We start from the raw sequence: 18,587 nt of genomic DNA on the forward strand, positions 1-18,587 counted from the left end.
GAGTTATTCATCTGTCTCAGAAGATCAGCTACATCTCACTGAACACCAACTTTGGTGCCATTGACAGCCTTAACATATGGCCAGAATTTGTTTGAGTACTGTGAGAGATCTTTTCATAAGATTCCACTAGAATTTTCATTGAAAACATAAGCCATTGTTCTTGTGACAGCGAACTCTGTTTCATTAAGCATCTCTCTAGCTATAGCTTTATGCTTTGTTTAACAATTACTACGCAGTAGTCACTGTTTCTTTAGAAGTTTCTTTACAGATGCTTTATACCATGGTGGCTTACTTCCACCAAGAACTGTTCTAGTAAGTACATACCTATCCAGTGCTTTGTCAACTAGTCTTCTAAACTTGATCAACCATTTTTCTACATGCTCCTACCCACAATTAGATGTTGCAAGCACTGAACATTTAAATCTGTTTGCATTTAAATCTGTTGATGCAACTGCCTGTGATCCTTTCGTACTAGTTTCAATAGGGACACACTAAAAGAGACCAGATCTATTTGTTACAGTTAGATCTGATAGGTATGTTTCCATCATGAAGAGGCTTCTGAACCATTTATTCCAAGTATTTTCCAAAGAAAGCATTTAATATTGTTTTTCACAATTTCTTGCAACACCCACCATAAAAGAATCTGCAGTCATTACAATCAATTGTTGAAACATTAAAATCTCCTCCAATAACTTACTATTGAGGAACAAATGCAATAACATGTTGAAGGTTTCTCTAAAGTTTTCAGTTACATTTGGAGGTGAATACATTGGTTGACATAAGGAGTTTATACCTATCCTTGATACTGAGTCTGTTCCAATTAATCTCATATGTAGCTTCAATTTCTATCTCAGAGAATTTGAGTTTCTTGTCTACGTTTACAAATAAGACACTTTCATTTCCCACTAGCCTATTCTTTTTATATACACTTTAATTTGCCTCAAAGGTCTCATTGCTTTCAATTTCAAGTTTTCACCAGCTTTTTATACCTTATATTATATGAACTCTTTTGCTTTTTAGAACTGCTTCAAACTCTGGCCTTTATTGTGAATATTTTATCACTTGATCACTAAGGTTTTAATCATTTCGTCTTTGAGGGGCATGTCTTCCTATCTTACATGAATACTTTGTCACCTCCTACTTCTATCATTATCTGAATTGGATGGAAGTTCCTTAAGCTAAAAATCCCCATGGTAATTCCAAACACAGCCAGTGACATGGGTAGCAGGTTCTGACATGCCTGACTCATTTAGGGAGACCATGAAGTTAATCTAGAAGTAGTGTCTTTGACTAGTAATAGAAATATCCAGGGTTCCATATATGATACTAATCACTACTTAAATTTTGAATAAAAACCATCAATATTGGCAGTCAAAGACTCCCGGTATAAGGTGTCACTCTCATTCTACTATCAGCCTTCTCAAAGGTGGAACAGCAGCATACAGAGATTCAGGCAGCCTCTTGCCCATCTGAGGGAAACTGCCCTTAAAAGGTTGAAGAATCAGTAACAACTAATGATAGGAGCATGCAAAAGGAAATAGAAATCACTGTATTAAAGACACACATGCAGGAACAGGATTTGTAGTTTGTAAATGAAAATGTGACATGATGATCTGTCCTTTGGCTTCAGATTCCACATTTGTCTCCCATTAGGACCTCTGGCAGGTGATTGCCAGTGGAGAGACAAGTGGTAAAGAAGATAGAACATATGAAAAGGGAAACTGAGATGCTTAATCTATATAGAGTGGGTGTCAGTGAAGTGAAATGGAAAGAAGGTGAAGATTTCTGGCTAGATGAACATAGGGTAAAATAAACAGCAACAGTAAATGGTATAACTTATGAACAGGAAGGTAGAGCAGAGTGTGAATTACTGTGAACATTACAGCAATGGAGTTGTTCCTATCAATATTGACAGTAAACCATTGTCAACAATGATTTTTTCTTTATTCTTTCTTTATTAGCAACTGACCATATACAGTAGAAAAAGCTTCTCCAGCGATAGCAAGTTACAGTTGCAATCAAACTGTTAAAATTGATGTTCATATTCTATGTACAAACTGAGTATCTTATTTACAGCTATAATCTTGAACATTAATCTCAACATTGTCTGTGACATAGAACTCGTTTATATTGAAATTTTTGTTGTTGTTTTTTAGCCAGTCATGTAATTTGAGTTTGAATTTTTTTAAATAAAAAGGAAAGAGGAAACTTGTTAAAACTTTTGAGGGCACTCACTTTATGGGGGTTTCCTTTTACTGTAGCCAGTGACTTGGAATGTCAATGTTTGCCTTATTTCTATTGTCATGTTTGTGAATTGTTCCCAGATAACACATTCCTTAATGCTGTTTCTGACAAAGACAGCAGACTCATAAATATACAGATCCACCCCTGCAAGTATCCTAAGCCTGATGAAAAGAGCACAACAGTACTCTGTAGGACTAGCTTTGCATACTGCATGGACTTTTTTTCCTTTTTTTGATAAATGTTACTGATATGAGGAGAATTTTGTTCTATGTGGCCATATTATATATATATGACTGAAAGAGATCATAATACAAGGTGATTATAATTAAAGTTAAACTTTAAAAATGCTGTAGAAATAGCACTCCTGGTCAAAATGATGTCAAATTGCAATGGGATATTATCAGAGAAGGGGGAAAATGTATGGCAGAAGAAAAAAATATTGTGTGAAATTTGATCAATTTTGCTTGCGCATAACAATTGAGCAAACTGGCAGTTTGACTGACCAATGTTCGGATATTCGACGGTATACTGTATTTGTGTTGTCTGAGGTACCGACCGCCACTCACGTGTCATTATATGTAAATGAAAACACCTGTCATGTGCACGACCTTTTGAAGTTGGTATAAACACACCGGGTAAATGGTTTTTCCTCCTTTCGTGTCTTCGATGTTTGCCACGACTGCCTCAATAGAGGACTGTGCTCTGCTTCTAAAGCTGTATTACAAGAATGATGACTGTGCACACATCACACTGCAGAAGTTCCGGACACTGAAGGGTTTGAAAAAAATAAGGTATTGGTCTGATGACTGTGGGTCTGGAGAAAATGATTCAGAAATTTGAAAAGATGGGTTCTTTTGGTGTGCAACCAGGTAGGGGGAGGAAACGAATTGATTTGACATCAGTGGGAGCAGTGGTCACAGCAATGCAGGAGGAGATAAGTGGTGGTGTGCAAATGTGTAGTGCATGGAGAATTGCCCAAACATTGGACATACCCATGAGCATTGTGCTTAAAATTGTACTTTTTTGCTATCCATTCAAAATTAGCCATGTGCACAAATGCTTCCTGCTGATCTGGCAGCAAGAGAACTGTTGTTTGTTGTTGTTGTGGTGGTCTTCAGTCCTGAGACTGGTTTGATGCAGCTCTCCATGCTACTCTATCATGTGCAAGCTTCTTCATCTCCCAGTACCTGCTGCAACCTACATCCTTCTGAATCTGTTTAGTGTATTCATCTCTTGGTCTCCCTCTACGATTTTTACCCTCCACGCTGCCCTCCAATACTACATTGGTGATCCCTCCATGTCTCAGAACATGTCCTACCAGCCGATCCCTTCTCTTCTAGTCATGTTGTGCCACAAGCTTCTCTTCTCCCCAATTCTATTCAATACCTCCTCATTAGTTATGTGATCAACCCATCTAATCTTCAGCATTCTTCTGTAGCACCACATTTCGAAAGCTTCTATTCTCTTCTTGTCTAAGCTGTTTATCGTCCATATTTCACTTCCACACATGGCTACACTCCCTACAAATACTTTCAGAAACGACTTCCTGACACTTAAATCAATACTCGATGCTAACAAATTTCTCTTCTTAAGAAACGCTTTCCTTGCCATTGCCAGTCAACATTTTATATCCTCCTTTCAAGACACTGTCCATCCTGTTCAACTGCTCTTCCAAGTCCTTTGCTGTCTCTGACAGAATTACTATGTCATCGGCGAACCTCAAAGTTTTTATTTCTTCTCCATGGATTTTAATACCTACTCGAAACTTTTCTTTTAATTCCTTTATTGCTTGCTCAATATACAGATTGAATAACATCCGGTATAGGCTACAAACCTGTCTCACTCCCTTCCCAACCACTGCTTCCCTTTCATATCCCTCAACTCTTATAACTGCCATATACTTTCTGTACAAATTGTAAATAGCCTTTCACTCTCTGTATTTTATCCCTGCCATTACCAGAATTTGAAAGAGAGTATTCCAGTCAACATTGTCAAAAGGTTTCTCTAAGTCTACAAATGCTAGAAACATAGGTTTGGCTTTCCTTAATCTTTCTTCTAAGATAAGTCGTAGGGTCAGTATTGCCTCACGTGTTCCAACATTTCTACGGAATCCAAACTGATCTTCCCCGAGGTCAGTTTCTATCAGTTTTTCCATTCGTCTGTAAATAATTTGCGTTAGTATTTTGCAACAGTGACTTATTAAACTGATAGTTTGGTAATTTTCAGATCTGTCAACACCTGCTTTCTTTGGGATTGGCATTATTATATTCTTCTTGAAGTCTGAGGGTGTTTTGCCTGTCTCATACATCTTGTTCACCATTTGGTAGAGTTTTGTCAGGACTGGCTCTCCCAAGGTTGTCAGCAGTTCTAATGGAATGTTGTCTACTCCCGGGGCCTTGGTTCGACTCAGGTCTTTCAGTGCTCTGTCAAACTCTTCACGCAGTATTGTATCTCCCATTTCATCTTCATCTACATCCTCTTCCATTTCCATAATATTGTCCTCAAGTACATCGCCCTTGTATAGGCCCTCTATACACTCCTTCCACCTTTCTGCTTTCCCTTCTTTGCCTAGAAGTGGGTTTCCATCTGTGATCTTGATGTTCATACAAGTGGTTCTCTTATCTCCAAAGGTCTCTTTAATTTTCCTGTAGGCAGTATCTATCTTACCCCTAGTGAGATAAGTCTCTACATCCTTACATTTGTCCTCTAGCCATCCCTGCTTAGCCATTTTGCACTTCCTGTCGATCTCATTTTTGAGACGTTTGTATCCCTTTTTGCTGCTTCATTTACTGCATTTTTATATTTTCTCCTTTCATCAATTAAATTCAATATTTCTTCTGTTACCCAAGGATTTCTACTAGCCCTTGTCTTTTTACCTACTTGATCCTCTGCTGCCTTCACTACTTCATCCCTCAAAGCTACCCATTCTTCTTCTACTGTATTTCTTTTCCCCCCACTCTTGTCAATTGTTCCCTTATGCTCTCCCTGAAACTCTGTACAACCTCTGGTTTAGTCAGTTTATTCAGGTCCCATCTTCTTAAATTCCCACCTTTTTTCAGTTTCTTCAGTTTTAATCTACAGATCATAACCAATAGTTTGTTGTCAGAGTCCACATCTGCTCCTGGAAATGTCTTACAGTTTAAAACCTGGTTCCTAAATCTCTGTCTTACCATTATATAACCTATCTGATACCTTTTAGTATCTTCAGGGTTCTTCCATGTATACAGCCTTCTTTTATGATTCTTAAACCAAGTATTAGCTATGATTAAGTTATGCTCTGTGCAAAATTCTACCAGGTGGCTTCCTCTTTCATTTCTTAGCCCCAATCCATATTCATCTACTATGTTTTCTTCTCTCCCTTTTCCTACTGATGAATTCCAATCACCCATGACTATTAAATTTACATCTCTCTTCACTACCTGAATAATTTCTTTTATCTCATCATACATTTCATCAATTTCTTCATCATCTGCGGAGCTAGTTGGCATATAAACTTTTACTACTGTAGTAGGTGTGGGCTTCGTATCTATCTTGGCCATAATAATGTGTTCACTATGCTGTTTGTAGTAGCTTACCCGTACACCTATTTTTTTTATTCATTATTAAACCTACTCCTGCATTACCCCTATTTGATTTTGTATTTATAACCCTGTACTCACCTGACCAGAAGTCCTGTTCCTCCTGCCACCGAACTTCACTAATTCCCACTATATCTAACTTTAACCTATCCATTTCCCTTTTTAAATTTTCTAACCTAGCTGCCCGATTAAGGGATCTGACATTCCACGTTCCGATCTGCAGAACGCCAGTTTTCTTTCTCCTGATAACGATGTCCTCCTGAGTAGCCCCCACCTGGAGATGGGAATGGGGGCTATTTTACTTCCAGAATATTTTACACAAGAGGACACCATCATCATTTAATCATACAGTAAAGCTGCATGCCCTCAGGTAAAATTACAGCTGTAGTTTCCCCTTGCTTTCAGACGTTCGCAGTACCAGAACAGCAATGCCATTTTGGTTAATGTTACAAGGCCAGATCACTCAATCATCCAGACTGTTGCCTCTGCAACTACTGAAAAGGCTGCTGCCCCTCTTCAGGCTAGCAAGAGAGCTATGCTTTAGAATTTCTTGCTCACGTGGAAGTGGCCACTGATAGGCCAGGGAAAATTTTGTGAACAGACAAAGCCCACTTCCATCTGACAGGATACGTCAAGACACAGAATTGTCGAATATGGGCAATGGAAAATCCACATGCAAATCAACCGTTATCACTTTGTCCTGAAAAGGTCACTGTGTGGTGTGGGTTTATGGCAGCATTTATCATAGGGTCATATTTTTTCAAAGAGATGGGTTCTTCCAGTCCTGTTACAGTTACCATCAATGGTAAGTGTTACAAGTGTCTTTTGTGCAACCATGTCATTCCAGACCTCCAACACTGAATTTGTGGATGCGATAATTTTTTTTGCAAGATGGTGTACCTCTGCACATTGCAAATCCAATTAAGCAGCTGCTGAAGTGCCATTTCGGAAATGCTAGAATTATGTTTCCTACAGCCTAGCTGTCCCGATCATTTGTTCTTAATCCGTGTGACTTCTGGCTGTAGGGCTATCTGAAAGATGTGTTCAATGTTCTGATTGCAGACTTAGTTCTATTGAAGGTACGCATTGCACAATACATTCTGAAAGTGACCCCCGAAACACTTTGATCAGTTGAGGAATATGCTGTTTCCTGATTTCAACTTGTTGCACAAAATGTTGGACAGCATATTGAACATGTGTTGTGCCAGTCACACAGAAATTTATAATCTGATTTGATTTTGATTGATGCTTTTTATGTGGTTTTTGCCCTCAGAACAATTAAAAACCAATGTGACTGGTCCTTTTTATGCGGCTTTTGGTCTCAGGACAATTAAAAGCCAATTTTTCCCATCAGACATAATATGACCATGCTGTGGTGGATGGGCTTATGTAACTAACGGTATCACACCTGGACACCCACCCATACTGAATAGTACAGTATGTTTAGTGTTAAACATACACCTAATGCTTTGTTCTGTGATTCATTTGTCTTCTGTAGTTTACCACTATTAAATTATGATGCTTACAGTGCCATCTATTGCTACATATTGTAACTATTTATTTTTCTTCTGCCATACATTTTCCCCCTTCTCTGATAACATTCCATTGCAGTTTGATGTCATTCTGACCAGTGGTGTTATTTTTACAGTGGTTTGAAAGTTTAACTTTAATTATAATCACCCTGTATACCATACAGAAATAATTATTTGTTACAACCCCTGAGCACAGGAGTTTTAATATGTCCGAATGACCGAGAGGTATGGTTTGAGATAGAGGACTGTGTCATGATGAAGTGTGCAGAGAAACACAGGTGGATTTGTCGTTGACTTACTACACCGAAGGTACACCGCGGGCCTTCTAGTGAACTCAGCCATGGAGCTGCACAGTGTACATGGGTCATCACCAACGCAAAAAGCCAGAATCTGCAGCATTGCTGTCCAGCCGCTAAGCCTTGAAGACAGCACACATATTCACAACATGGCTAAGGGGCTGCTGCATGCGTCAACTGCACCCGATGGTCTGCAACTTAAGCACTTGACATTCTCTTCAGTTATAGGCTCAAAAAGAATGGCAATGTGACTGCTTGATTTGGGCTTTTGGGCTTGCTTATTTATACGACTTTTCCCTATGCCTCTGATGTAGTTCCTCTGGAGGTGGCAAGTGGAGTGCTCTTTGATAATAGCAATGTCAGCTTTCCTCAGCCAGCTTTGATCCCTACACACAGATGTAACTGCAACATATGGGTTCTTTACAGCATGTCAGTGCACTGTGCTGCCCTGACTACTTCATAGTAGTATACAATGTCTGGGGTGCCATGCCTTCTAGCCTACAAGTGGTGCCGTAACCTGCCTCGAATAATCATTTGTAAAATATCAACATTGCTTGTGCCTGCCAGCCGATGTGCCAATCGATTCCTTAACCACTGCCTTGCAGCCATAGCTGTGAGAAATTTGCAAGCATTTTCCAAATTCCTGTACTTATTTGTGGCACAGCATACCTCCTCCCTTCTGAGAACATTCATTCTGATTCTTTAACATTGTGCTCCCACTCATCTACTTTAACTCTAATAATTTACAGATTTAGTACAATCTCCTGAATTTACCATGCACTTTAGTACTACCATGTATCCTTTATCATACGTTTATACACTAATTAAGACCTTAAAACTAATTGCTTCTCTGACCAATGCTAGTCAACCATTCTATTGATAATTGGTGTGTTGACACATCTGCAGCCTGTGCCTTCTTGGGTCTTACCCAGAAATATAGTATGAAAAAGCCTGCTAGAAACTTCCCACAACTAGTGGCCAATACACTCACTAGTAATACTTTGTGCTCCTGTTCTTCCCATAGATGGTGTACATGCTGCCACATTCGTTCCATCGAATTTAATGCACACAGTACATATGGAAAATAAGTGTCCCTATAGTCATGCCTGGAACCTATGTAATAGCTCAATATTTTTGCAATTGTCTTGTACATGCATTCTGTTCTCCCATTGGTCTGCAGATATCAAATGGACTCATCCGTAACTTCCATATACACAGTACACAGCATAGCTGATTCATTAAATCTGAGGGAAAATCCATATCTTAGAGTGTAATTATGGTCTCAGGCACATCAAACTTTAATATCCAGTTGTTTACTAGCACCTGGCACTACAGTATTATCCTACTGGTTCAGCATCATCCCTTATGATTGCCAAAAATCGTGAAAAATGATTGATGATCATGAGAACGTTCCTATTTCCTGCAGGTGTTTTACTAAATGACCCGAGATTATCCAACCCCAACATAGAAAATGGACTGGTTGCCTCTAGTAATCTTTGCAATTGTACTTTCCGATGCTTAATGTCAGCCCTCTCCATGCATGGCACACTGTCTTTAACATACTGCTTCACATCACGTTTCCTGCTCCTCCATCAAAATTGTTCTACTAGATGTCCATTCATCGCACATTGCCCTCTGTAACCTGACAACATAAGGTTATGAGATTGCTGCAAAACTTCCTTCAAAAAATCCTCTGACACCACCACATGTGGTCCACACCTCGTCATTCTATACAACAAACCTTCGTGCGTGGCAAAATGTGATTGTGACTTAAATGCCTGACACTCCTTATCCCTTGCCTGTGCCTGCTGCCACTCTTCAACATTCTTCCCTAGCATATTTAACATTGATAGCCCATTAACGAATCTGCATTTGTGTGTGATCTCCCTGGCTTATGGATTGCCTTAAACTCAAATTCACTATGCTTAAGTGCTCAAAGTTAATCTACTAGATGGATCTTTCAAACTAAGCAACCATTTGAATGAGGCATGGTTTGTTGCAACCTTAAACTTCCTACCACACAGATAACCCCAAAAATATATAATACCATATATGATCGTCAACATCTCTTTCTCCATTGTAGAGGAGTAATGCTCTGCCTTGTTTAACTGCCTTGAAGTGTAAGATACTAGATGTTCCTGGCCATCTATCATCTGTGCCAAAATACAGTCAACTGCCTCATTTGAAGCATCACACAAAACAATAAACTCTTTCTCAAAATCTGGAAAATCCAATACTGGATCTGAAACTAACATTTCTTTCAATTTTTCAAATGCTTCCTGACATTCCTGTGACCAATGAAATTTTGTCCCCTTGTTAGTAGCTTGTTCAAGGGTCCAGCTGGTTTTGCAAAGTCTTTCACAAACCATCCATAATAATTACAGTAGCCAATGAATGACTGTACCTGCTTAGTTGCTTGGAGTATCGGATAATTTTGAACTACATCTATATAAAAAGGATTGGTCTGTATGCCACGTTCACTAATATTGTGCCCTGGATAAATTACTTGAGTTTGCACAAAATGGCATTTGTCCACACTAAATGTTAAGCATATTACTCATAGTGTACTAAAGACAACCTCCTATCATTTCACATGCTCTGGCAAGTCCTTTGAATAGACTGTTATGGTATGTCATCGAGATAGACTAGATAAGTTTTTGGCTTTAAACTTCTCAGTACCCCATCTAAAAATTGTTGAAAAGTTGCCGTGTGTTCTTTAGTACAAATGGCATGTGTTTGTAATGAAAATTTCCTGCTGGGTGGTAAATGCTGTTTGCAGCCTATCTTCAGGTGCCACCTCCAATTGATGATATCCAAAGTTTCTGTGATGTTTGGAACTGTATAAGCACCCACAATAGTTTGTGCATTTAGATATCTGTAGCCCCAACAAAATCTGTATTCCCAAGTCCCATATACTGACTTTCTTGGCATGATGACAATATTTGCACTCCAGGTTCTATACTCCATCCTGTAGTGGTTGTTCAATATATCCTTCTATGAATGGTTACAGCTGTTTTGCTATACGGTATGGCTTCCTAAAAACTGGTGCACTATCCCCTGTCGGTATGTGAGCACCAGTGGGGTTGCTGATGACCTACTGTTCACACAAAATAAATCTCTAAACCTCCATAGCCATTCAATTACTGCCCTTCAAATGATCTACTTTGACTCATAACACTTCCTTATCATGATTTGCTTGTGGCTTTCCTCTAGGCTTGACCTACCAGAGCCCTCATCTTTCGAGACTTCCAGAGTGGCTATTATTGCACTCTTTGACAGAGTCACCTCCTCTCTGCCAAAGTTATCCACAGTAACTGGAATCATGTAGGTTTGACAAAAACAAAAAAAAAAAATGTTCAACAACATATGCTTATAAAAAATAGCATTGTAGAAAAACTTTACTAGGGTAAACTTGATGCGTTCTTTTTTTTTTTGGGGGGGGGGGGGGGATCATTGTAAATAAAGGAGATCTTAAAGTGAAATACAATACAATACAAAAATTCTGCAACAAAGCTGAATAATGCAAATAGCATAATATCATTAAATGACAAATACTTATACAGTAGCTGGTAAAGGGTACATTTAAACACCTCGAAATCTTCAGAAATATCTAAATTTTTCACATCATACAAAGAGGTATGGACTTGGGCCATCTTTATCCTAAAACTATAAATGGTCACTTACAACCACTTAATATTTATGCTCCATATAATACTCTCAGTATACTGTCACTCAAAATAAAAATGAAATAAATGACTTATAAATCAAATGAAAATTAGACTTAATTTATGACAGATCAGACAAGGAAGAGGGAGAGAAGTGGTACCATTTGAAGCCATGACTGGCTTATCGCAAGGTGACAACTGTGCCAGTCCACGTGTTTGCGTCATGCAGTCTCTGCTTATAGTAAGCGTTCAATGGGAACATAGGCCGCAATTTAGATGAACCAAAAACATTGTCTCAACTGGCAACTCGCTTCATGGTAGAGTGAATGATGGTTAACAGTTCTGCTCTGACCTCTTGGGTGGCAGCATAAAACAGAACATTTAACATCACTTATGACAACACACATAGGAACTCCTGCCTGTACATAATTATCTTCAACCACATGACGACAGGACATCTTGCCTGCTCACAAATAACCTCAATAAAACAACATATTACATATCTTCATATAAACAAAATTTCGCTGCACTCTGGGGGATAATAGCTGGAAGTCAACTATCCTCTCTTACCAACTTACAGGGGTAGTACAGATCAATTCCCTTTCATAATTATAACTCTTATTATGGTACATCACGTAATACATCACAGCTTCGTGCATTCAGTTAACCAATCAAGGAACTACCACTTACGAAAAACAGAAGGCATGGACAGAAAAAGAATAAATGGTTGGGAGAGAGGATGCAGAGAGGTGAGAGAGGAAAGAGAAGGAGAAGGTAGAAAAAGTTCATTCCTTAGTGAGCCAATGATTTCAGAAACCTTGCAGACATGTTGTGACAGCACAGGGCATTACAGAGCCCTTAAAGCACTCACACCTGTAAAGCAAGGAGAAGAAACCTACTTTCATCATAGGGTGGAGAAATGATGCTTATAGGAGAGATGAAATAAAAAAAAGAGTTGATCATGACACATAAACGAAACGGAAGAAAATGCCATGAATAGTTGGGAAACTCTGTGGTGCACATCCCAGGAGTTTAACTAAAAGCTACCAAAAAATCTTAACACAATCGCAACAAGTAGGCATGACATACCTCAATTACAATACAGTTTAAAACAAAGATAAGAAATTTATAGCAATACACATGTTCAACAGAAGTGTATTTTTAAACTAACATTCACCTGACATACATCTGCGAGACTTATCTAGGAATTCAGCATACCTCATGGTAATTAGACTCTTGTAAATAAATTCATGTCCAAACAAAAGGCAATAACTGTATAATACGCAAAATCTATGCTATTATTTACTGATCTCTGAGTTCTTCTCTGGATAAATGACTGCAAGGCCTCAGCCCATATCGACACTAACAGTACAGAAGAGAACGTGGTGGTGGCAGTGCGGCAGCTGACGGCCGTATGCACGTGGTATTCCCATAGCAGCAGCGTGGGTGGCTGGCTGCACGGCACTGAAAGTACGCAGCCTGGGAGTTGATGCCAGGACCCAAACACAGATGGCAGCGGGTAGCTGACCAGTGGCGAACATGGGGCAGCAGACTGGCAGCAGTGGCAACAGGGAAGCCATACTGACTGAACAGCGTGCTCGTGTGCTCAGCGAGCTACAGCACTGGCTAGGACGCATCACGCATTTTCCTTTTGTGCCTCGGTGCCCGGTTCAGAGGTAGTGGGAGGCGACTGAGAAGATGGGCCAACTGAGACCGCCAAATTGGGTTGGAGCACACGCTGTGCACACGTCCGTTGTGGAGCGCATCTCAGTGGACTCAGCGGGCACATGTAGGAGCAATGTGCTGCGAGAGGCAGGTACCAGACTTTGCCCTCCGTGCTGGTATGTGCAGATGCAGCGTCTGACGCGGTGATGCAGCCAGCGGTGAATATTGACCAACCACACAACGTCGTACATGAACCAAAAGTAAATGGCCACCCTAGGGACCAAACGGTGGGAACGAATCGCAATTCTGACACCAATGTTAATGTGTATGGTCCCACTTCTGGTCACCAACGTTAATGTATACAGGCAGGGAAGGGGAGAGAAGGTTGTTACATATGCCTCATGACGACAGTGTGCAGGAGGTTGAGCGGTCAGGATTTGAGAGTGGGCATCCAGGGCTGCCGTCAAATGACAGAACAGGAAATTAGGCACAATAAAAGGAATATATTGCAATGTACAGTGTACAACGGTCACGCCTAAGGTTGGAATTTACCAGGCTTAGGCCAGTCTAGGAGGTCGAAAAATTAATTGAGATGGGCAACGGAAGGGGAAGTGGTTCATGTTAACTGTTGGTGGCCAGTTGTGAAAAGCAGAGCCAGAGGCTCTGCTTTCCAAAGGTACATCTGTTCTGTTCAAGGTCTGGATTACAAGAGAGAGAGGCAACTGTGTTCCACACTGCAGAACACTCCAGCATCCACACACGTGACCTGTATCCCACACGTGCTATTGGCTAAAACCAATGGCATGAATTCACTAGCAGTTTCAGCAGAGGTCTCAGGGCATCTCTTGTCAGCAGCTACAACTGGACAGAACTGCCTCAGTTTTGCACTTGTGTGATGTAGGTATATCATGAGATACTCTTGGAGAAAACACGTAAAGATTTCACTGGGCCTTTGAAATAATTCTTTTAAAACCAATTCCCTAAAATATTCCTTCACTGGCTGCCACCATGTACAGTAGTTTTATGTCAATGCAATCAGAAGTTCAGTGTTTCTATTTCCAAGTACATTGAATTTACAAGAAATTTTTTCCAGAAAAGGTTAGGGAGTGTTGCTAAGTCATTAATTCCAGTGATATTAAACCTGTAATGAATGTTTGAATATTACTATAAGTAGTGGTCTTCCTTACATCTTCCTTTTCTCGATGTTTCGTTTCCATTGCTGTACATTCTGTCTTCTCTTCCTAGAAGTAGAGTTTCTTGTGGCATCTTCCCTCTCATCATTAATGTTAATCTCAGCTCTATTGTTGTTGCGTTCGTCGAAATGTACTTCAACAGTAGAAATTTCCTCTTCATTATCCTTGTCCATTTTGAACTGTGCTACAATAAAACCACCAGCAAAATCGTTTTAAAATACACAGTGAAACGAGTGTGCTGGTAGGTCTTTTTATCATATAACAATGCCTTTCGCACTTTCCCTCCTACAATGTAGCAACAGGAACAAAAACATATGAGAATCTACCCAGTATTGCCAATCCAAACATTTTAGTCACATACAGCTAAAATTTGGAACTTTGTTATGTGTGACAAGATGATATGTCCAGCTCTGCAACCGTACCCTTTGTAGGTGGCCATTACCCCATTAAGCCTCTGCCTCTTTGGCAACTGAATACGATTTGGCCAGTTTGCAACCTAATGCATAGAAAACACAGCCGCCTTTGCACCTGCATTCGATTTTCACAATTCATTTTAAAATACATGAAACTGTTTTAGTAGCCTGACCGATTCATTATTATATAGACCATGAAAACCTGTACAAGAAAGTGCCTCTAGGTCAATTTTCGATTTTTGGTCACATAGCCACTTTTGCAACTGGGCTATTCACATAAAGTGTGGGAATACTGTGATGTGATGTAACTAAAGTTGGATCTTCAGCAGAGCAGAAAGCAGAATGTGGTACACAATGGGGCAGGTTATTGACGGCCACAACTAAACAGAAGGGGCCAAGGACAGAGCCTTATGGAACACCTGCATCAAGTTTTACTAAGAGGGACTGTCTATTTCCAACTGAAACAAACTTCCTTAGCTATTGTTCAGGTAGCAATGAATTGCTGCAAATGTAGATTTGTGTACACCATAATACTCTAATTTTGTTTGCAATATGTTGAAAGGAAGGCAGTCAAATGTTTTACTTAGATCACATAATACAAGTGACACACTTATTTGTGAAAGTTGCGAAACGCTGCTCAACAATTTCCACAGTAAGCTGCAGTGGTAAATTTTTATGGCCAAAACACGCACTGATTGTTGCAAAGCAAGCAATGCTTTTCAAAATAACTGCTTAATTGAATGTACATGAGTGATTCAGATATTTTTGAGAATATTAGCACAATGGAAACTGATCAGTAGGTCTGGGGGTGTTGTTTATCACCCACTTTGAATAAGGGGATAACTATTGAGATTGTGAATGAATCTGGAAAATTCCATACTCTAAACGTTAAATAAAAATAAAATTCTGTGACTTACTTATCAAGTGAACTGTTCATTTAACAACATAATTAGACATCCTTTAGCAGTCAATACTTTAGGAGTTGGATACTTTTGGAAACAGTTTCACAGACATCATTGGGTGTGATTTTCACAAAGTGAAACAAAGATACCTCTGATAGCTGAGGATCAAGTAGATCCCATACAGATGATATAGTAGTCATTAAATTCTTCGGGATCCAATAGAGTTTGACAAAATTGGCTGTAAGAATCATCTTATCAAATAACTTCCTATGCTGCCTTACATTGTTTTGAGCATCTTCTATGTACCCTTCACATGCTGCTTCTTTTGGTTTTTATGAGCTTAGCTTTGTAATACTTTTTATTCTAAGGTAAGCATTGTAATCCAAATCCCTCCATTCAGCCCCTTGATTACCTTCATTGTTATATACTCGATACAGTCTGTGCATGGTTTCTATAACTTTTGCCAGTTCTTATGTATAACAATTTTTTTTTTACACTTACCTGTGGAGATAATTTTTATTAACTGGGAAAATAAGAACCATAAGACTCTATATTTTAAAAAAGTCTTCAAAATCATTTTCAACTCCAGTTTTTCCTGTTTGACACTCCTGTACAGAGCTCAAGTTTGCATTGTATAACTTGTTAATAAACAACATAATGTGCTCCTCTCTCTTATCTCTCACCCATCCCACACTAAATTCATTTTTATAAGTTGGCCATTTATGATAAAGTGTTAAAAATAATGGAACACAATCTGCAAATACTCCATCAGTCAGCACAGCCACATATTCCTCTCTCTGTAACTTATATTGTCTAAACATGCTTTATTACAAGTAGCACACTTGTTTATGTAAGGCAAGTATAAAGATTTTAAATAGTTAAAAATGGTTCCACAGCATTGTTGCTTTGAACCTCACATTTCAATATTAAAATCTCCACTGATAACAAACTTTGTCTTAAATGTGAAACATCTCTTAACCACTAATTCGAACTGTTTAAAGATATATTTTTATCTCCCTTTGTGGACCTGTGCAGGCTATCCATTATTATACTTTCTTCAGTTAGCTTGATGCAACTAAAATCAGTATTTACTTGTAAATGACATGGTGTAATGTTTAATTTTGTAAATATTAGATCATGCTTAATGCAAATTCCAGCTCCACCATCATCAGAAGTAGAGAATAATGGCCATACACTGAATGAAACACTATATGTAAAATACCTTGAGGGACTGAAGTTCAGGAATTTCTGTCATTCTGTTGACCTAAACACTACACTATTGGCTTATTTTGCATATGTTAATTCACCCAGTCATCTCAAGACAGGTGGAATCCCTGACCCTGCTGGGAATCGAAACTGGGACCCTGTGCTTGGGAAGTGAGAACTCTACTGCAAGACCATGAGCAGCAGACATGCATATTGTATAAAATAGATAACTGTACATGTTGATTAAATAAATGAGTGTACTGAGATTATTATGTACTAGCTTTTTTAGATTTTGATGAAAGATATTTAATGAGTGTTCTTTCAGTTGCACAGTTTTGTCGAAGTAGCAGTATCTGGCTTTGCAATAGCTGTTTCATCTCCAGTTACATTTATCCTGAAAAGAGACATAGTGAAAGTACTGGAAATCACTGAGATGACAGTCATGATACTTTGGGCAGAGTGGAGTGCAATTTTCTTAGGTGTCATAGGTGTCTATGTACAATTATTATATGTAGCCATTCCTCAATGTTACTTGTGTTTAAAATGGTGGAATTTTCATTATAATTATAAAAAGAAGAACAATAATTTAATTTTTAACCTTATAATATTTAGGTGATGTAAATTTATATCGAAACTGGACTCTGTTTGAACAGACCTTGGAAGGTCCAATGGTAACGACTGACCACCATGTTACCCACTGCCCACAACCATCAGTGGTGGATATGGAGGGGCATGTGGTCATCACACATCTACCCTGGCCGCTGTTAGTTTATGAGACCAGAGTCACTCTCAGTCAAGTAGCTCCTCACTTTGCCTGTCAAGGGCTGAGTGCATCCCACTCGCCAACAGTGTTCAGCAAAATGGACAGACACACACCCAACTGCAGCCAAGACTGACATCATTTAACTTTGGTGATATGATAGGAACCAGAGTCGCCATTGTGGTGGGGCCGATAGTATAAATTTATTTCAGTTTGCTTTTTATTTCATCTTTTTGTGAATTGAGATTTTAAGACACCAACTTATTTTAGGAGTGACACAAAAATATTGTGACTTTCCAAAAATGTATTGTTCTCGCACGTGGGATTACAAAGAGAAGGCAGTGTGCTCCTCAAAGTTTCTCCTGTCAGTTCAGTTCACTCTTTTCTTTCTTGCTGAGATTTATACACTGAAATGAAAACAATGGCTAATAAAACACTAGCTGCCAATTTATCTACTGGAACAGAACCTACACTTGGTCTTATAACTGACAGAATTAATCACATCATGTGATGCAGGGAGAAAACAATTATGCCAGTTACTAATGAAAAACAAGTCAATGCCTTTTCACTAAAATGTGTACTATATTGACACATACTCTTATAATACATTGACTTCATTATATCTATCTGCTCTCACTTCTACTTATATTCCCAAAATGTCACATCTGTAAGGCCCTTGGTGGTGTAACACTGTCACATTTCACAAGAGTTGTGATCATAAATTCATTCAGCATTTATTCTGTTAATTTATGCAATATATAATTACAGATGCAGATTCATTCATTGTAGAAGAATGTGCATATGTCACTTGTGGAGAAAATGCAGTGTGTGCTAATATCACAGAGGAGGGGAAACTACTCCCCATATGTCAATGTGAGGAAGGTTTTGCTGGAGACCCATACATTAAGTGCGAACCTGGTGAAGACATCTTTGGGCAAAAGTGTACAGGTAAGTGAGAGTAATTATCAGTGCAGTAGAAATTTTAAACAGTGATACTCAATGTATTTAATTTCTTTTACATATACAGAATGCGTACTATGAACAACAGAGTGTTGCAAAAGCTGAATGTGAAAGAACTAAAGTTTAATGGACCTGTCGGTTATAGAAATTACAGTAACGAGGAGGATAGTAGT

The 18,587-nt window shown here is 38.9% G+C and overlaps 1 protein-coding gene across 1 annotated transcript in view; it reads left to right on the forward strand.

Moving 5' to 3' along the window:
- LOC126284472 (nidogen-like) overlaps positions 1 to 18,587 on the forward strand; it is a 158,013-nt gene that overhangs the window by 120,274 nt on the left and 19,152 nt on the right. Inside the window, exon 7 of the mRNA XM_049983425.1 lies at positions 18,223 to 18,402. Within this exon, the coding sequence (XP_049839382.1) occupies positions 18,223 to 18,402 (180 nt within the window). The remainder of the gene's footprint in view (positions 1 to 18,222; positions 18,403 to 18,587) is intronic.

The sequence above is a fragment of the Schistocerca gregaria genome, chromosome 8, assembly GCF_023897955.1.
Source record: "Schistocerca gregaria isolate iqSchGreg1 chromosome 8, iqSchGreg1.2, whole genome shotgun sequence".
Taxonomy (NCBI): Eukaryota; Metazoa; Arthropoda; class Insecta; order Orthoptera; family Acrididae; genus Schistocerca; species Schistocerca gregaria.